At 41.5% G+C, this 21,538-nt stretch overlaps 1 protein-coding gene across 1 annotated transcript in view; it reads right to left on the bottom strand.

The window, feature by feature from the left end:
* itga2.2 (integrin, alpha 2 (CD49B, alpha 2 subunit of VLA-2 receptor), tandem duplicate 2) overlaps nt 1–21,538 on the bottom strand; it is a 131,849-nt gene that overhangs the window by 33,037 nt on the left and 77,274 nt on the right. Inside the window, exons 6-16 of the mRNA XM_080185564.1 lie at nt 20,857–20,984; nt 17,849–17,997; nt 16,660–16,810; nt 13,518–13,683; nt 12,943–13,022; nt 11,562–11,700; nt 9,589–9,734; nt 6,968–7,111; nt 6,231–6,437; nt 5,725–5,855; nt 1,816–1,979 (exon numbers count right to left, since the gene is read on the bottom strand). Of these exons, the coding sequence (XP_080041690.1) occupies nt 1,816–1,979; nt 5,725–5,855; nt 6,231–6,437; nt 6,968–7,111; nt 9,589–9,734; nt 11,562–11,700; nt 12,943–13,022; nt 13,518–13,683; nt 16,660–16,810; nt 17,849–17,997; nt 20,857–20,984 (1,605 nt within the window). The remainder of the gene's footprint in view (nt 1–1,815; nt 1,980–5,724; nt 5,856–6,230; nt 6,438–6,967; nt 7,112–9,588; nt 9,735–11,561; nt 11,701–12,942; nt 13,023–13,517; nt 13,684–16,659; nt 16,811–17,848; nt 17,998–20,856; nt 20,985–21,538) is intronic.

The following is a 21,538-nucleotide window of genomic DNA, read 5'->3' as shown; positions in this document are numbered from 1 at the left end:
GGCCCTAAATGGTGAGAAAGGAGAATTAAAGACAACATAACATTTTGAGGGAAACCATCCCTGAAATGCTTGGAGTGCTTAGGATTGAGCAATAAGGGAGCCTCAACACTAACAAATGCATGGAAAAAAATGTGTTGATTTTATCAAATATAAATTAGGATATTTTGTTTCTCAACAAAAGCTGTATTGAATAAGTGGGCTAGTAGGTTCAATCAATGAAATATGGTCAGATTTCTCTACCTGTTGTTTGGAATGAACATTTAACAGGACAGATGTTGCATTTCCTGTGCCTGCATAGGAGCTGGCACAGGAAGAGGAAGAGGTATTGGATCAGCAATGGACCAGGACATAGTAGTGAAAATGGTGCTTTTGGAACACTTCAGAAAAGTGGAGGGCAGATGTGTTTATTGTTGGTGGCATAATGGAGGTGGCAAGAAATGGTGCAGAATGATTCTTTATAGTTGAAAGTCACATCTGTTTTACTTCGCCTTGCTTCTGACATGTTTTTCTTTTTTCTTGAGCAAGAGTTCTCCATCACCTTTGTTCATAGGGCCCTTGCTTATCTCATTTCTCACAATTCTGCTCTCACCTCTTTTCCTTCCTCCTAGAACTATGAGAGGGTTTATCACAGAATCCCTACAGCGCAGGAGGCCATTTGGCCCATTGAGCCTGCACCAACTCTCTGACAGAGCATCGTACCCAAGCTCACCCCCTTCTCCACTTTCTTAACCCCACGCATTGAGCCCACTAACCCTCCTAACTTACACATCTTGTGATACCAGGGGACAACTTAGCATGACCAATCCACCTAACCAGTACATCCTTGGACTGTGGATAGAAACCCATGCAGACACAGGGAGAATGTAAATATTTCACAGAGAGAGTCCCCAAGGCTGGAATTGAACTCAGGTTCTGATGCTGTGAGGCAGCAGTGCTAACGGTGTGTCACCCTGGTCCATTGGTCTAATATAAAGTCCATAATTCAATTCAATTCATAATTCAAATCATTACTAGTTCTATCATTTGCCTGGATGGAAATAGTTGGTATTGATTCCGTTTATTACCATTTTCAATTCTTTTGTTTCTGTATTTGTTTCATTAACATCCCCTCCCCCCTTTTCCTTGTCCTATCAATACTTCTGCCTTCTGCAGACCTTCCCTTTTGTTCTTTTGCCCCCTCCCCCCATATTCCCTGCCTTTAAAACTGAACTTCTTTCAGTTCAGAGGAAAGGTCAGTGTCTTAAAAAGTTGGGCCATAACTCGCTGGTTCCCCAGCATTGGATTTGGGAAGGGGGTGTGGGGGGAGTCCGCAAAGATGCACTGGGTTATCCCTTTTGGAAGTTCCAGGTAAGGGTTTACTCAGCGATTGTCCAGAAGCACTATTTGAAAGAAAAATGTGAGAATTGGATAGAGAGTGGCACTGGGGAGAAAAGCATAATATGAAAAAAAGCTGGCATTGAAACCATCCCCAGCCTTTCATTGTGCATCCAGAAACATTGTGAGTTCTTGCTGAACTAAAATTTGTATATAAGTAAGAATGAAACAAAAACAAAAAAAATCAATAAATGTAGAAATGTTGAAATTCCACCAGTGTTGTTCCAGGTTCTCACAAAAGCTCTGGCAGGAAACTGGAACAACCCTGCAAAAAATAGTAGAAAACCAACTGGAGTTATGATGTGACATGGCGACAACCCGAGTAGAATTTCAGAGCCAAATTGCTTTTGTCTGATAGTCATATAAAGCAAAATAACTGATGTTCACCTAGCATGTGACATTTTATCTAATAAAAGAAAAACAAAATGTAATGATTCTTACTGATTGATGATCCATGCTTTTCAGGTAGAATTTTAGCTTGGAAACATATTTTAACTTGACCACAGGTTAGCATATTTCCATTGACCAGACAAGTTTTGTTCATAATGGACAGTTTGGTTGGCACAAAGTTCACTGTAAGACTTACATTTGCAATGCTTCGTGACCTGAAAAAAGAACCTCTGTTTCACACTGTGTTTATTGAGACTTAAAATGATTATGAAGTTCTAATTAAATTAGAGTAACCAAAAGTGCAGCATGAAGAAAGTTTAAGAATCAACCAAGTGGATGGGTTTCCTCAGAAACTGAATTTATAGTCCATGTACCATAGCATTAAATGTAATCATACTCAAAAGCTACAACAATACATGATGGTTGAAGGGTAATGAGATTTTGTCTCTGTGCCATGTACAAATTCATTTTCTTATTTTGGGCAGCATCGACAAGGTCAGAATTATTGCTCATTCTTAGTTGCTTTAAATGGAGATAGTAGGCTTTCTCCTTGAAAAGCTGAAGGCCATGTAACAATGCTGCATGCACAATGATGTTATGTGGGAACTATCAAAATATTGATCCACTGACAATGAAAGAGTTGCAACATATATCAGCATCAGAATATTATGTGACTTGTTCAGAAACTTATAGGTGATGGTTTCCCATGACTTATTCACTCTTTTACTTCCCAAGATGCATGAGAAAGAAGTGTCAAAATAAACTTCATCAGTTGCCACAGCGCATCCTGTAAACCTAAGTTTGCCTTCACAAGGATTGCATAAGGGGCACTTCCAATAATGCTATTGCAGGCAGACATATCCAGCCAGCTCAGTTGGCAAGAATGAGATCAAGTACATCCTTTCCTTGTGTTGGTTCCCTCACTACCAAAGAACAAAGAACGAAGAAAATTACAGCACAGGAACAATTCCTTCGGCCATCCAAGCCTGCATTGACCATTCTGCCTGACTTAACTAAAACCCCCTACCCTTCTGGGGACCATATCCCTCTATTCCCATTCTATTCATGTACTTGGCAAGATGCCCCTTAAACGTCACTACCGTATCCTCTTCCATTACCTCCCCTGGCAATGAGTTCCGGGCGCCCACTTCTCTGTGTGAAAAATCTGCCTTGTACATCTCCTTTAAACCTTGCCCCTCACATCTTAAACCTGTGCCCCCTAGTAATTGACTCATCCACCCTGGGAAAAAGCTTCTGACTATTCATTCTGTCCATGCCTCTCATAATCTTGTAGACTTCTATCAGGTCTCTCCTCAACCTCCGTCACTCCAGTGAGAACAAACCAAGTTTCTCCAACCTCTCCTCACAGCTAATGCCCTCCATACCAGGCAACATCCTAGTAAATCTTTTCTGTACCCTCACCAAAGCCTCCACATCCTTCTGATAGCGTGGCGACCAGAATTGAACACTATATTCCAAGTGTGGCCTAACTAAGGCTCTATAAGTCTGCAACATGACTTGCCAAATTTTTAAACTCAATATCCTGGCCGAGGAAGGCAAGCATGCCGTATGCCTTCTTGACTACCTTCTCCATCTGCAATGCCACTTTCAATGACCTGTGTACTGTACACCCAGATCCCTTCGCCTATCAATACTCTTAAGCGTTCTGCCATTTACTGTATATTTCCTATCTGTATTAGACCTTCCAAAATGCATTACCTCACATTTGTCTGGATTAAATTCCACCTGCCATCTCTCCGCCCAAGTCTCCGACTGATCTATATCCTGCTTTATCCACTGATGGTTCTCATCGCTATCTGCAAATCCACCAATCTTTCTGCCATCCGCAAATTTACTAATCAATCCAGTTACATTTTCTTCTGAATCATTTATACATATTATAAACAGGAAAGGTCCCAGCACTGATCCCTGAGGAACACCACTTTGAAAAGTCTGACAACACCAGGTTTTAGTCCAACCTATTTATTTGATAATATACTCACAAGCTTTCGGGGTTAGCCCCTTCGTCAGGTGAATGGCCAGTTCTGGCCAGAACTCTCCATTCACCTGATGAAGGGGCTAACCCCGAAAGCTTGCGAGTATATTATCAAATAAATAGGTTGGACTAAAACCTGGTGTTGTCAGACTTTTCACTGTGTTTACGCCAGTCCAACGCCAGCATACCCACATCATGAACACCACTTTCACAGCCCTCCATTCACAAAACGCACCCTTCCATTGCTACCCTCTGTCTTCTTTGACCGAGCCAGATTTGTATCCTTTGTCTTTTTTCATCATTTGCACTCATGGCTAACATGGGCATATATTCGCCCCCTCCATGTTATTTTCATATAGGGATCTTTGTAATTTGCATTTGAATCAATCAATCAATACTATCCACTTTCACCTATAGGAAGGCTGATACGTAGAATGACCGCCCACTCACTGAAAATTTGGCTCTGTTACTTACTCCTGGCCATGAAATGAGTAGATCAAAAATTCTCAAGTAGGGCTTTCCTAGCTATCCAACTAAGGGGGGGCACGGTGGCACAGTGGTTAGCACTGCTGCCTCACAGAGCCAGGGAACTGGGTTCAACTATGGCCTCAGGTGACTGTGTGGAGTTTGCATATCCTCCCTGGGTCTGCATGGGTTTCCTTTGGGTGCTCTGGTTTCCTCCCACATTGCAAAGATGTGCAGGTTAGGCTGATTGGCCATGCTAAATTACCCCTTAGTGTCAGGGGGATTAGAGCAAATATGTGAGGTTACGAGAATAGGACCTGGATGGGATTGTGGTTGGTGCAGGCTCGATGGGCCAAATGGCCTCCCTCTGCACTGTAGGGATTCTATGATTCTATGAGCTGAAATTATGAGCAGAATAGATATTTTATTCTTCAGCAGGTATTGTGCTAGCCCTCTAAGGGCAGGTGGCAATTGAAGCTGGACAATTCAGGAGTAAAATTTAGAAACACTTATGCACACAAATAGTAGCAGAATTCAGGAATTCACTACCACTTCGGCAATTGATGTAAGAACATTTTTTTTATTATTCTTTTATGGGACATGGCTATTGCCAGTGGGCCAACATTTACTGTCCATCTCTAAATGCGCTTGAAGGGACAATTAAGAGGCAACCACATTGCTGTGGGTCTGGATGTGGGTCAGAACAGGTAAGGATGGCAGATTTCCTTCCCAAATGGACACTAGTGAACCGGATGGGATTTTAAAACAATTCACAATGGTTTCATAACCATCATTAAGCTTTGAATTCCAAATGTTTACTGAATTCAAATTTCATCATCTGTCGTGGTGGGATTCAAACCCAGGTTCCCACAGCATTACCCTGGGTCTTTGGATAACTAATTCAGTGACAATTCCACTACTCCACTGTACTCCATTTCATTTTAAAACCATTTGATTTAAAACTGAAATTCATTGATTTTTAATGGGTATTAATGGATCAGGGACAAAGAGTTGGGTCACAGATCAATGTGATTCCATTGAATGGTGGTACGCACTCAAGGATCACTGGTTTCTATCTTCCAGTGATTGATAAACTGACTCTCCTGGTGGGAGGGAAAGTCTGTGGTACAAAGGTGCATTGAGGGAATGGAGAGTAGGGAAGATGGAAGGAAATCTTAAGGGGCAGAGATGAGATTGGGGTTGGACTCTTCAGAAGTAGCTTGAGGGGGAGATCATGGAGATCAGGGGAAGATTGTGGAGGACAAGGTTGAAGGAGTTTGATGAATTCTGGGGCCTGAGAAGAGAGAGAGAACATGCTCAAATTACATAACCGCCTCTTTAAATCATTCAGTACTATAAAAACCATTTTGCCATTTGGGTAGCTGTAGCTCTAGAAACATCAGAAACTACACGCCCAATCCTTGACTACCCATGGGCAATGCTATGGAAGCTCTAAGAGTAATATATTAGAAATGGAAAAGAAGCATAAAGTCTCCTACCAGAGTTGCACAACACTCCCAATGGATCCAACTGACAGATCTGTGATAGTATCACCATTTAAGTCCTTCTGCCCATCAATGGACAGTCCAAAATATTGCAGTTGCGAGTTGATCTTTGAAGCTTGTATTTTCTGGAAAGCAGATCAATTATGCTTCGAATATTCATTCCGTTCTTGCAAGAATAAAAACAGGTCAAAAGCACCCCCCTTGTAAATTGGATGGCTGGCCTTTTAAATAACACAGAGAATGGGGTGAAGAACAGCCCAAGTGAGGATGTTAACTGGGTCCCATGATCCAAACTGATGGAACACTCAACAAATCACCCGGTGAGGCTGTTTGACCCCATGTGCCTGTGTGTTCACAAACATGGTGCATCAACAGGAAGTAGTGCAACTGGTGCACTTGCCATTTTCAATATTTCCTACTATGGCACTGAATTTTGCTGCCAAATCGTCAGCTTAAATGTCTAGCATGCAACCCTTTTAGAATTCTCAGGAAGTTCTTACTTGTGTAGGTTTTGGTTGGATTGTTGTCTGATATCCATTATAAATGTATACTACTCCATGTTGTTCATCTTCTATGGGGGCTCCAACTGCAACATCGTTATAACCATCCAGGTTGATGTCAGAGATAGCAGCAATAGCAGCTCCAAATCGAGTGTTCTTGCCATTAGCCGGTCCTTCTAACATGCCCTGCTCTTCTAGGCTACCCTGCTGCATAACACAATTATTAACTGTTAGATTGATGTTGATGCACTTTTCAAGGATAATGTTAGCTGCAAAATATTAGTCCAGTATCTATTCCATTTCATTGCTTCAGCTGAAACAAACTGCACCAGTAGGGATTTCCATTACAGTATACACATCATTTAATCCAGATTTTATATTTCAGTTTGAATTAATGCCCTTTACTCTGTCAATACAGCGTGGGCTAAATAAGCACTCAGGTAATATTACTTCTAGTACTCAGAGATTTTGAATAACATATATTGAACTGTTGTATATTTATTCACTAAGTAGAAGTGGTTCTCCACCATTATCAACTAATATTTTGCCACTATGCTTGAGACATGCAAGTACAAATGAAAAATTTGTGTAAAGATTTGGGCAGTATTTATGAGCTCAAAATTTTTTTTTATTAAGAGAAATTGGGTTAAGGAGTTTTGTTGACACAAAACATGTTTCTGCGATGAAGCTTCTGCTCAACTGGTCAAGTTAATCTTTTGTAGAAAAAATCTTTTTACCTTATTGACAGAGAACACATACACTCTTCCTTCCTCATTCTTGTTTTGACCCATAAACATAGGTGACCCAACCAATAGTACGTCCGTTAGTGAATCTTGGTTAACATCTATAGCACACAAAACACCGCCAAAATAGGATCCAAGCTGAAAAGACAACAGAGTGGTCATTCATTTTAAAACTCCAATCATATTCAACTAGATTACAGAGCCAAACTTGCACTGACTCCCTAGGGGCAGACATCCACAGGGACTTCTTCATTATCACAACTGAAGAGTGGTGTTGCCTGCCCCCACTGAATCAAGAAAAGTCTCCATTGCTAGAAGTAGTGCCAAGCAAACTAATCTCTCCCTTAAATATTTTAGTTTTGACTTACTAGATTCCTATTGTGCATTTGGCACATTTCCGCTTGTCCACAATTTTCTCCATTAACTCAATAGTTGGGACTCTCTATAGTCACTTATAGAACTTGAATATTGCTGCAAAGGTAGTCATGGTGCCCAAGCTTTCATCTCACCTTCATCAGGACTAACACAAGAATGCCAAATTTCAAACAATCACAATTTATACTACAGGAGAAAAGGTTGACTGGTTTGAAAATTGACTCTGATTGGCCGAGGCATTGCCATTGAGAAAGCAGTGCTGATATTATAGCAGCTGCATAGGTTGTCTATCCCAGGGATTGACTGATTGATTCAAACAGCTTGTCCCTTTTGGTTGCTCATAATAGGCAGAATACTCAGCCAGCTCACACTGACAAAACCAAACAGACTGTTAGATGTAACTCTATAACAGACTAGCACTTGCCAAACAATCCAGAGTGTGCTAACAACTACACTAACAACCAGTCATGTTCATCACAAAGTTCATTTACTCTGGCTAGAAATGACATATGAAAGGATATTTTCTCTGCAATCAAAAGCCTTGCACCTTTTTGAATTATCCAGAAGGTTCAGTTTAAAATCACCACCAGCCTACTCTCCCATTCAAAGGGAAAGCAGAGTGGTCATTCATTTTAAAACTCTAATCATACACAATTAGGTTATAGAGGAGAGTGCTGCCAAACTTGCACTGATTCCCCAGGGGCTATTGTCACCTGGGACTATGGTGGCTTTACCTTTATGCCATGGCAGTGCCTTGCCCAATCAGAGTTGACTTGTCAATCAATCAGCATCTTTTCAAATTGTTGTGATCATTTGAAATTTGGCATTCTTCTATTTGTCCTAATGAAAGACTTTGGAAACATGTCTTTCTTTTCAGCAAATGTTGACTACATTACATTTTCTTCTGCCTTGCACTGATTACAGCGCAGAGCAGAAAGGAGCATAGACTGTTGGGATCAAGTAACCACAATCGTTATGCTATTCTTACACTTCCTGAGGTATTTTCATGATAATAGGAGCAGGCCCAATGCATGTACCATAATGATGTGAGAGGTGCATTTCTTGACTGCATTGTAATAAGGTGTGAGGGATGGGGGGGAGACGAGGGTGGGTATGGGAAGAGTGGGTGAAGAGACATCCTCTATTACAGAGGAGGCCATTTCCCTCTGAATTATTTTTAATTGCGAGGTACATTTCCTGACTTATTTTATTCTGAATCTGCTTATTGGGCAACTCAATGAAGTGGCACCAGCCAAAAATTGATACTCTGATTTGTTGCGGATTCTGACTGACTGGATTTTCCACATGGGCAGAAAAAGACATAACATAAGAACATAAGGAATAGGAGCAGGCGTAGGCCATCCAGCCCCTTGAGCCTGCCCCGCCACCCAACAAGATCATGGCTGATCCGCCGCGTCTCAGTTCCACATTCCCGCCCTTTCCCCATAACCCTTAATCCCCTCGCTTATCAAAAACCCATCAACCCGCGTCTTAAAAATATTTAGCGAGGCAGCCTCCACCACCTCAACGGGCAGAGAATTCCAGAGATTCACCACCCTTTGAGTGAAGAAGTTCCTCCTCAACTCCGTTCTAAACCACCCCCCCTTTATCTTGAGGCTGTGCCCCCTAGTCCTACTGTCCTTTCTGAGCGGGAAGAGCCTCTCCACCTCTATTCTATCCATCCCATTCATCATCTTATACGTGTCATGGGCATAAAAAGAATTGTTATTTGATTTTTCCTCCCCAGGGATCTGATTGTGCTTTAAACATAGTAAATGATAGAAATGCACAGGATGTCAGACAGCATCTCATTTTTCCTTATTTTCTTCAAGCAAACAGCCCAGTCAGGAGGGAAGTTAGGTGTCTGAACTTTGTCCAGTGTTTGTAAATGGTCTGGAGAAAGGAAAATAGATGGAACCTGGCAAAAGTCCAATAGACCTGCTCTTCTTCAGCCAAGGGAATAACTCTAAGCCAAGACCAGGTTCCCACTCCACCTCTGCGGCAATGTTGCTTTTGCTGGTTAGAATTGATAGCTATGGCGTCACAGACTGCAGATCAAATTAAAGCAATACTTCCCATTAAATGTAACACAGCACAGTGCTCGGCTTTCCAATAAATTAGTTTAATATCCTTCCCCCAATCATGTTGCAGTATCATTGCCCTTGTTCTTTCCAACTGAAGCAGAAAGCAATGCAATTGTGTAGCAGCTAAAGAAAAAGATGGGTTAGCACAGTACATGCCTGTTCTCCTTTTTCCGTCTGCTTAATTGTCACTTCATCATTTAACCCAACAGTGTAAATGACTATCTGGCCAGTGTGGTGGAAGCGTGGTGCACCGGCAACATAGAGCACAGAATTTGGTGTAACCAAGGATGTCACAGAGTAACCTTGGAAAGAAAATACAAGTCATACATCGTTAGTGAAAATATTGTTGCAGAGTCAAAAATTTCTAAAGTATATATCTGTACATTATTTTTTAATTGAGCTTTAATTGTTTAATTTATCCATCATTATAAAACCTTTTTATACTATTCATTTAAGGATGTGGGCCTCACTGTCTAACATAGAAAATAGAAGCAGGCCCTTCAAGCCTGCTCTGTGCTTCATTTTGATCATGGCTGATCATCAGATTCAATGTCCTCATTCCTTCTTCCTCCCATATCCTTGACCTCTTTAGCCCCAAGAGATATATCTAACTTATTTTTGAAATCAGACAACGTTTTGGCCTCAACTACTTTCTGTGGTAGTGAGTTCCACACATTCACCACCCTCTGTTCTAAAGCCTCAGTTCTAAAGGCCTCAGTCCTGAAACTATGATCCCAGTTCTGGATTTCCCCACCATTGGGAACATTCTTTCTGAGTCTACCCTGTCTAATCCTGTAGAATTTTATAAGTTTCTAAGAGATTTATATGTTTCTATGAGTCAGGCCAGCATTCATTGCCCATCCCTAATTGCCCATAAGAGGGTAGCCAGTAAGCAAAATTGGAAGTTGGGAGGTGGGTACTTGTAATTTATTAAGATTTCCTTCATTTGCCTCTCTGAACTTTGATACTGGTTAGAATATGTTTACTGGAAACTTGCTTAATCTGCCCTGGTCAGAATTCACCTATAATTGTGGACTTACATTATGAGTCTTGTCAGGACTTTGCACATGGAAATGGGCATGGATGTAAAGTGGCTGAAGCCTGAGAGGCCTGGATAGATAATAGTAGTTGTTTGCCAAAAGATCTTCTGGCTGCTGTACAAAAACCAGCCTTCTGGAAGACTGTAGCACAGAGCTTCTGTCCTACTGTCTCAGTGTGAAAAGAAAGACTTATCCTCTCTCGTCTTTACTTTCTGAGTCTGTGAGCCATATGAGTGTATCTCAATATAATTCATGCAACCTCTCTGATTCAAGATTCTGAATCAAAGATTGTTCTGGAAACTGTACAAAATAAACATTCTCAGATGAGCTGATAACATGGGTGGCCAGTGAAGTTAGCAGAAGGGCTGATAGCCCCCGCTTTTCTCATTAATATACAACCTCAAACACTCCAGACCTCGGAGGTAACCCCAGAAATTCATAGGAGAATCAGGCTATCTGCCCACTTTTCTTCTGTGCACTGGAACCAACCATTCTCCTGGTTCACCGGAGAAAGATATTGCTCCATTATGTAAAAAGAGTTAAGTTCTAAGCAATTACTCAAATGAACGAAGTGTGGGTCACTGTAATTTCAAATCAAACCAAATGAAGGTGCAATAAAACAAACTGCCTCTCCCCACTTTCTCTGGGAAGTATCTGGATTTAGCATAACAACAATCATGGCATCTTGTTTGAGAGAAAAAAAATCAGTGGCTAGAACTCTCTGTCCGTTCATGCCCCACTGTCACAAGTGAGGATGAAGAACTTGGTGCTCAGCCACATCTCTGTTCATTGCAGTGGGATTGGATAATTCTGCTGGCATGAATGGCTGGAGAATTCTGGCCAGTATCTATGATTTTGCAAGTGTAATATTTCAGCTTACAGTGCAGTACGTTGATGTTTAATATCACCCTATTTATGTCTGGCAGTGCCTCTGCTACTTCTAAGACTTGATAGGAAACTTTGCTCATTGTTTGTAATAGTATGGAAATTGTCCATACCACTTTATTTGCCCTAAAGTCAAATTAATGATTCAGAAGGTAAATGTACAACTGTGTTGTTATAATGAGTGGGAATAAAGTTAAAGCTTACCCAGATATGAACTGTCATTTCTATCTTGCAAAATATCTTGAAAGGTTTTCTTGGGAAAAATAGTGACCTTGTTAGATGATTTGTGGACAGTTGTGCCTGTCCAGTCATAAGCTCCTACAGCTCCCAACATCAACAAGTCCTGAAAAAAAGGAGTTATATCTTGAATAAAATGCATGCTTGAGAACTATTTGATGCATTGAACACTGGGTGGCAATACATTATCACAACACTCTTCTAAAGAAAGTAAGAAATTTCACAATACTAGGTTAAAGTCCCATCAGGTTTAGTTAGTATCATGAACTTTTGGAGCGCTGTTTCTTAATCACTATGCCTACCCCAGTTCAATGCCAGCATCTCCACATCATTTTTCTAAAAATGTTCTATTGGATTTATTTAATTTTAAAGTTTTGTTCTAATCGAGCTGTGGGATATTACAGCTGCAAAATAGAGCACTGTTCCATTTTGTACTTCTGGTGATTTCACCTGACTCTCCCAGGATAGGTACTGCAGAGCCAACTTCAGAAGAAGACCTCTCACTGCACCAATGTTTTCCAGTCTTTAACCAAACTTTCACCTTTCTGAGTGGGATTGGCAGTTAATGCCAAAGATTTTTAATTAGTAGTTTTTATTTATTCATGCGGCATGGGCATTGCCAGCATTTATTGCCCATTCCTAAGTTGTCCTTGAGGATCTGCCTTCTTGAAACGCTGCAGTCCATGTGTATATGTATGTACATATTGCATATACATACATATATACATGCTATTGAGACTGTTGAAACGCATTTCACTGCTCAACTTCAGTCTGGTATTTGAGTTAAATTCAGTCCAAATAAAATGAAAATCACTGTTCCAAGCCAGCACACATGCCAGTCTCTCTAGTCATTCGCGGATTTATGAAAATCGTAACAATGTAATTGAATTCAGACTCCTCTGAGAAGTGAGCAATGTGCTGCAAAGGTGGCCATCGAAGATCAGGTGACCTGTCCTATAAAAATTGTCCCACTGTCTAACAGAGATAAAAAGGTATAGTACATAACCTCAGTGGAAAGTCTGTCAAACCATGGCCGGAATTTTACTGTTCCACCTGCCACGGGAATCGGAGCAGGTGAGCGTCGGAGCATGGAAAGGTCCGCTGACTTCGGGCGGGATATTCTGCTTTCAGGGTGAGCGGGGCCATAAAATCCCTTCCACTGTCCTACATCTCGACAATTAACCCCACGGTCAACAAAACAAGGCATGATCTCCTTGTGGATATTTTTGGAGGAATGCAAGTAGTCTGTAGGTATCAATGTTTTTGCTTGCTGTTTATGATCTACATTGTAAATGGCTAGAAATCACTACAAGAAATTCCATTACCATCACACAGAGAAAGTTAATACCTGGCTGGGTACAAAGTGTGCACTGAATCCAACTTCTGCCATTTCCAATAAGAAAGTATCTTCATTTTTATTGCTTGTCCCTGGAAGGATCAGATATACAACGAAAAAATATTTTATTTTATGGAAATCTAATATGTTATTTCTATCACATCTTTAAGTAATTTGATCAGCTAGAAGCCAACTAGACCGATTCCCTGGCCCTTGAAATAATACTGGGACCATAATATTGCCTGAGGATGAAATCATAGATGACGCATAGAAAATGTGGATTTGTGCTTAAGGTAACAGACCACAACGTTTTCTGTTTCAGTGAAAACAACCCCAATTTTGGCCCACACACCACGCAAAAATATCCAAATTTACAAGCCTTTTTCATAGTTATTTCCTCACAGCAGGCAGTATCTTGTAGAATCTGCACTGTCTCAACTGCCTTCCTATAGTTTCAAAACACCACATATCATTAGAGCAGCCCTTTAGACAGATTAATTGAAATTCACCAGTAAGTGACTTTAAATAGGTGAAATCAAAATATAAGGAGGCAGAATACTTTGAAGAAAACAGAGAGAAAGCTTTACCTTCAATGCTAAAGATACGTTCCCTGAGAGCACTAGCTATTTCTATCAAAGCAGCCTCTGAAGATACATTGAAAAAATGCTTCTCTGTTGGGTCACTTGCAATGGATTTGATTTCATTGATTAAATTGTCTGGGTTTATGTTGTTTCTTACGTAATATCCAAGAACCTATGGAATAAAACAAAATTGAGTTCTATTACATGGAAGTAGACTGGACACCTTTGTCAGCTGTTCCAATTTTTAGTAGATTTTTTAATTGTTACATTCACAAATTCAATGTGTCTGGAATTGGATTCACTGCTAATGCCCTCATATCTGAGTTAAGAGATGGGCTATAAATTGGATCAGTCCTATTAATGGGTGCAGGGATTGTGATGTGCAATTGAACCATGCCCATTGAAAATATCCCAAGTAGCAGGCACTGTCATTGTCTATGCTCGCAGCTAGGAGCCTGTATTTGTGTAACACTGGAACCAGTTAAAACTAATCCATGATCCTTAAAAGTGAGGTGCATTCTGGCTCTGGAAGCTCATTCACCTGGATGGAAACCTTTGTTGAACAGGAAAACATTTGATAGAGGCTCAAACGGCCAGAGAGAGAGTTCCTAGGTACTTCAAAGCAGCCCTGGAGACTGAACACAGAAGAAGAGGGAGAGAGGGGCAGAGAGAGGTGTCCTATCTGCAGGAGGCCTGGAAGTCCTTCAGACAGACACTGCAAAGGCACTGGGAGCAGATAGCTACAAGGGTCCATGCCAGGAATTTGAGCCTGAATGTAGTCCTGCAAGAACTCAATGATCTCACACAATTGGTCAATGTCAGTGAATTAATCTTCAAATGCCACCACCTGCCAACTACGCAGCCAACATCAGTGTACTGTTCAATGCAATATATCTGCATCACTCACCCATAAATAGTATTTAGCAACCTGAATTTATGCTTAACATTCAGATGCTCTACCTCACTGATGTAAATTTCTCATCCACAACTCTTCAGCAAGGCCCATAACCAAAAAAAATTGCAACACACTGATTGGCATTCTTTCCTTCCTCTTTCAGGACAAAGTGGCACATAATAGGTCTGAGCAGCAAAGCAGCAACTTTGCTACATCTCCTCACTCTATCAGAGGTGTTAGTGTTTGGCATTGTTGGTACAGCCATCACTGAGACCAATCACTGAAGCCATCCAGGATTTTGATATGTTCCTACCTTATGAACTTGACGAAATCCCACTTCACCCTTATCCCGCAATCTGATATAATGTACAAAGCTGCTTCACAACCAACCTCACACCTGAATGTGGTGAATCACCAGGCATATGTTGGCTGACACTTCAGTATAGCCCCCAATGAGCACTGCATATTTGTAGCTTGTTCATTGTATTAGACATAGAGAGCTGAATCAGCCTTCATTGCCTGGTAAAACAACTCAAGGTTGTAGGTCAATAGGGCGGCATTCCAATAAATCAATGCTGATGCACTGAGACAAATCCACAAGATAAAGAACAAGAGATGGGAGGAGAAAGCCTGAGAGATCCAGGAATATAACTACTGTCATGACAGGTAGAGCTGTTTTGAAGGCACCAGGACCATCTATGGACTAAGATCAGATGGACAAAATTCCCTTCATTCACAGGATGGTGTCTCTCTTCTTAAGGATGACAATCCCTTCCATCAATGCTGGAAAGAACATTTCTACAATTCCTCAACTGTGACTCCAAGTGGAGGCTGATTCTCTAGGATTTTGTCAAACCACCAGTGATAGGAGAGCTGCGGCATGGTAGCACAGTGGTTAGCACTGCTGCTTCACAGCTCCAGGGACCTGGGTTTGATTCCTGGCTTGGGTCACTGTCTGTGTGCACATTCTCCTCATGTCTGTGTGGGTTTCCTCTGGGTGCTCCAGTTTCCTCCCACAGTCCAAAGATGTGCAGGTCAGGTTGATTGGCCATGCTAAAGATTGCCTCTGAGATGCGTAGGTTGGAGGGATTAGCAGGTAAATATGTGGGGATATGGGGGTAAGGTCTGGATGGGATTGTGGTCAGTGCAGACCTGATGGGCCAAGTGGCCTCTTTCTGCACTGTACAGTTTCTATGATTCTATGAAACAATCAGACAGATGAATGACAAAAAGGACTACAGTCCCGATGGTATCCCAGCTGAGATATTCAGAAGCTTTTGCTCACATCGAGGTACTATGTCTTCATCCAATGGGTTCAGGAGGAAAAAGAACCCACCCCCCCAACCCCTCTCCACAACCCAACTTCAGGAATGTAACAATTGTAGCTATCTTCAAGAAGGGAGATAAATCATGCTGTGGAAACTATTGCAGTTTTTTCCTTTCATCCATAGCAGGGAAACTCTGGATATGCATTTTCTTGAATCTTCCTGTGGCTGAGGAAATCCTCCCAGGGACAGAGATAGAGCATGACTTCAGCCATTTCAGAGGAACCTGGTCTTTGTTGCCAGATAGATCTAAGGAAAATGTGAGAACAATGCCAGAAAATACTTCAAGGTGGATGGGACTTCCCCTACATTTGGCATAGTGCGATGACAGGTGGCAATGGCTAATTTTCAAGCCGTATTGTTTGCCAGTTAGGAAAAAAGAATTCTCCATGGATTCACACTGGCTCCATATTGGGTGAAACCAGGTACCTTAATCATGGGGAACTCTATTTAAAGGCTACCCCAGCGCTCCCCAGTCACCTCTTCATCCACAGATATTCAAGTCCGCTCCCAGGCTCTTACAAGCTTCCCTTGCCAGACTGCTAGATGGCGTGGAGAAGTGACATGACATTCTGTACCCTGGCAGAGGAAGGAGACCAACAGGGACACTAAACCAATATGGGAAGCATCCAGTATCACAAAAGGGTGAATAATCTCTTCTGTTCTGCTAGGGTAAGTCACTCCTCCAATCACTCTCAACTCATACAGTGGCACACCCAACACATGACAAACATTTGTTTGTAGACAGAGGCAGCAGTAATTTCTCAGCTAATGTTTTCCTTTGATTGGTGCAACAAACTACAAAATTCTAAAAGAGTGTACTTTGAAAAGATTCTATTTCTCAGTGTATAACATGGTTAAATATTTTGCAACATCTGTTAAACAAGAGGTATCTAATTTTCTGACAAATATGTTGACATTTACTTACAGCAATTCCAAATCGGATTATGTTTTGTTGTTTACAATCCTCTATCACACCTGGTAACCTCTGTTTGTCGTGAGATTCACCATCAGTTACAACAACCATTACCTTTGTTGCTTTTGGTCTTCCACCATTGTCAGGTAAGAAGGCATTTTTTCTGAAACATGACAAAACGGCATAGCACATCACAGAACCTGATTCAGCAAACAGCTGCCATCTTAGTGAAAGTCACTTTCCTCAGTGAATTCTATAAATTAGTAAGACAACTTAAAGTCTTTCATACATTTGAAACATCATGTTAATTAGTTTGGCCATGTTAATGTACTGGCCATGCTAAATTGCCCCCGAGTGTCTCAAAATGTGTAGGTTAGATGGATTGGTGGGGTAAATATATGGAGCAGGAGCCTGTGTAAGCTACTCTGTCAGACTTGATGGGCTGAATGGCCTCTTTTGCACTGTTGGGATTCTATGATTCTTTATATAAAATCCCAGTCAAAGAAATAAAATTACAAATGAAAACAAATAAATGATCATGGATTTGACAAGAGGTCAGTTATGAAATTTAAACCAAAGCATTTCTTGCAAACATGAGTTGCACGGTAGCACAGTGGTTAGCACTGTTGCCTCACAGCACCAGAGATCTGGGTTCAATTCCTGGCTTGGGTCACTGTCTGTGTGGAGGTTGCACGTTCTCTCCATGTCTGCGCAGGTTTCCTCTGGGTGCTCCGATTTCCTCCCACCGTCCAAAGATGTGCGGGTTAGGCTGAAGGGCCACGATAAACTGACCCTTAATATCAGAGAAATTAACAAGATAAATAGGTGGGGTTATGGGGATAGAGCCTGGGTGGGATTGTGGTTGGTGCAGACTCAATTGGCCAAATGGCCTCCCTCTCCATAGTAGAGATGTTATGATTCTGTGAAGACAATGAGGGAGATGTTCAATCTGGGCACAAGGGACAATATGTGCACTGTAGTAGCCTCTCATACTTCATCATAGTCACATCTGAATGAGGATAGTAAATCAATGTTCCCATCTCTGTTCTGAATTTGTCCTTTCTCTTTTTAGGTATGGGCTGACTTGTTCTGAATTTCCTGCATAAATGATTTTTATTAGGAAGAAGAAATATTCCAAGCAGTTACTCCAGCAATATTTTTTATAAACGATTACAATTAGCTATTTTAAAGCACAAATTACCTTGCAAAGTCAATCGCATCAGCTGTGTTTGTTGATGTTCCCATCTTTTGTTCGAGGCTTGCTGCAATCTTCTCAACTTCGGCTGTTGAATTGTAAGAGTTCAGCTTGAATTGAAATTTTGCATCTTCACCATACTGTATAATAGACACCTATTTGGATCAAATAGGTGAGATTAGGGGAGATGGTAATGCTGTGATAATCTCACTGAGCTAGTGATTCCCAGGCTAAGGCTGGGAAGGTGAGGTCCCAGGCTAATGCTCTGGGGACATATTTTCAAATCCCAATAAGAAAGCTGGTGGAATTTAAATTCACTTAATAAATCTGGAACATAACATTTTTATCAGTGGTAACTATGACAACTAACATTAAACCATTCATTAATATCCTTTCGGGAAGGAAATCTGCCAACCCTACCTGCTCTGGCCTACATGTAACTCCAGAACCTCAACACTGCTTTTGACTTATAACTGATCTGCAAGATGGTCCAGCAAGCCACTCAGTTCAAGGGCAACAAATACTGGCCTTGTCAGTGATGCACACATCCATTGCAATAATTTAAAAAAATTATCACATTTCACAGCAGTACATAAAGACATTTTTTTTTTAATAAAATGACAGCACTACTGGCTCTTAGCTTTGGCTAACATTTTGCCAGGGGGCATATTGGAGTGGGTAGAATTATTACTAAAAGCACAGGGGTGTCCGAGTCAACTGAAGTAGGATGTATATTGGTAGTGGGGCAGACAGGATGTTCTGCCGTTTTATACCCCAAAATGTTCCTTATATCCTTCTGACAAATTTTCACCAACTTTTCTAACCCTTTCTTGAATTTACTGATCCAATCTGCCCCTGGTGCCCCCTTCGGCAGTCCATTCCATACATTCACTGCGTTCTGCATAAAATGGTCGCGTCGAAAGTAAAAACAGAAAATGCAGGAAATGCTGAGCGTGTCTGGTAGCAACTGTGGAAAGAGAAACAGAGTTAACGGCTGGAATTTTACTGGCATGTCCAGCTCAATTCTGGGAGTGGGTGAGGATCAGAGAACGGCATCCTCCGTTGGCCTTGGGCAGGATTGTATCAACCCTGGGTGGATGTGCTGGTAAACTTCTGCCCATTAATGTTTCAACTTGACTATCTTTGGTAAAAACTGGAAAAAGTTAGAGATGCCCTAGTGTTTCAGCAAGGACAAGGAAAGGAACAAAGGGATACAATTACTATGATAGCGTAGAATTGACATCCATTTTAAGTGATAAAGCGAATGACGATGGTTACATTGAAGTTGCCTTTTCATCCTGCCTCTTATTTTAGCAGTAGATGGCAGGACTAACGGAGCACTGGGCTCCACAGGGAATCTCACCCATTCATCATGTGCACCAGACAACAGTATTTGTGTCCTGATAAGGCAGAACTACTTGCCATACAAAGACTGCAAGTGAGAGCCCAAATTACAATTAGTCTCGGACAGATGACTGGCCATGAGCAAAGATGTAGGCCAAATTCTCCCACTGCTCACACTGGTGGGATTCTCTAGCCTCACTGGTGGCGCTCCGACTCTGGTGGGTTTTCCGGCTTCAATGGGAACTCCTATGGGGATCAGAGGATCCTGCTGCCAGCAAATGGTGTGCCGCCTCCCACTACCAAGAAAAAGGCTGAGGGGAGGCCAGAGAATCTTATCCATAAGACACAAAAATGACAAAATAACAAAACACATCAGCCTGAAGATCTTAAGCTGCATTGGTCTGTTGCTTCAGCACAAAGAGGTTAGATGCCTCTGCAAACTTCTGTGTCTGTGCAGGATGGATAATCTAATGGCGCTGGAAATGGTATGGGTGCTCATCTCTGTTATGCAATGGGGGCGCTTGCGATTTGTGCTAAGGCAGGACTGCAGGAGGTAGCAGACTGCGACTCCGCGGCCGGTGGCCGACTGCGACTCCACGGCCGGTGGCCGACTGCGACTCCGCGGCCGGCGGCAGGGAGTAGGAAGTGAATAGCAGTATGGGGAGGAGGAGGCAGTGAATACCAGTACAGGAAGGAGGCAGTGAATACCAGTGCAGGGAGGGAGGCAGTGTGTAGCAGTGCCAAGAAGCTGGGTGAGAAAAGAAAGATAAAGAGCTGAATCAGGTAGTTCAAAGGGAAAAAGCTAAGGGTAGCCATCAGAGTGATAGGGGCAGTAAGGTGAGTGAGCAGTGGTAGGAAGTGGAGGGCGTTACTGAGAAAACAATTTTTTTATATTTGTTCATGATTAGGCTCGCATTTATTGCCCACCTCTAATTGGCCTTGTTCGGGGCATTTAAGACATTGTTGTGGATCTGGACTGAAATCTAGGCCTGATCACATGAGGATTGACAGATTTCCTTCCCTAAAGGACACCAGCGAACCAGATGGGTTGTCCCAACAATTGCCAGAGGTTTTATGGTCAGACTTTTAATTCTAGGATTTTTTTAACGTATTGAATTCAAATTTCACCATCTGTTGAGCAGAGATTCAAACCCAGGTTCCAAAAAGGACGTGAAGTAGCAGGGTGAAGGATAAGAGGAATGCAATCAATAAGGCCACAGTTTCTCCACTGCCTTCAACAGAAATGTAACTTCTAGTTAGGTAACTCCTTTCTGCGCTCTATTACTTGGCCTCCCACGCAAGAGAAAATGGAAATTATGGACAACAGTTCAAAGGAAAAGAGAGAAACATGACATCTATGGAATGGATGAAAGTGAGGACATTTCTACAACTTAACTTGCACAACAACACAAAACATCCACTGTCACCTGGGCCATTATACACAGAAAACCAAGTTCAAGCAGTTTTAGTGAAGTATCCAGGAGCGGGGGTGATAAAAGGCAGGTAGATATCATCAAGTCCCTTTTGTAACATTGTATACTTTGTGTCCTTATTTTAATATGATAAATACTGTCACAAACAACAAATATAATTGAAAAGAAATCCATATCCATAAAAGAACACTTCAGAAAATCAAAGAAATGCCAGAAATTAAAAAAAAATATAGTTACCTGAGTTTCATGAGGGCCAATGTCTAAACTTCCTGTTAGTTTTTTCAGGAAATTTTGGACTGGCTCCCAAGGCCAGATACTATTGGATCCATCCAGCACTATCACAAGATCCATGTAGGTTCCACATTCTGTAAGCAGAATAAACATAATAGTTCTAATTATATGATGTCCTATTACTGTGCAGCACCCACTCAGTAGAACTGTGGTGGCTAAATATCATAACCCTACTCTTCCAAAGCATGACCAGTCCTTGAGTATCTGAAAAAATTAAGGTATAAGGATGGAGGTTGTGTGGAGGGAGTGGGAGCTGATAAGAGATGTGTGCATAGCTTTTTGATGAGGTACTGGAGAGAGTAACAGAGGGCAATTCAGTTAATGTGGTGCATATGAACTTCCAAAAGACATTTGATAAAGTGCTGCATAACAAATTAGTCAGCAAAGTTAGACTTGCTTCTTGGCATAGAAGGGATAGCAGCAACATGGAGCCAAAATTGTCTGAGTGACAGGAAACACAGCAGCAATAAACAGTACTGGAGAAAGATTTATAATGGGGTTTCCTAGGGGTCAGTGTTTTTGAACCCTTGCTTTTGTTAAATATAAATGGCACAGACCACAGTGTACAGAGCACAGTTTCAAAATAAGTGGAAGATGTGCAGCTTCAAAGTCTTACGAACTGTGAAGA

This window comes from Carcharhinus amblyrhynchos, chromosome 1 (assembly GCF_965287045.1).
Source record: "Carcharhinus amblyrhynchos chromosome 1, sCarAmb.v2.hapA, whole genome shotgun sequence".
Classification (NCBI taxonomy): Eukaryota; Metazoa; Chordata; class Chondrichthyes; order Carcharhiniformes; family Carcharhinidae; genus Carcharhinus; species Carcharhinus amblyrhynchos.
The sequence above is the reverse complement of the archived record's forward strand: the minus strand, read 5'-3'. Positions and strand labels throughout refer to the sequence as shown.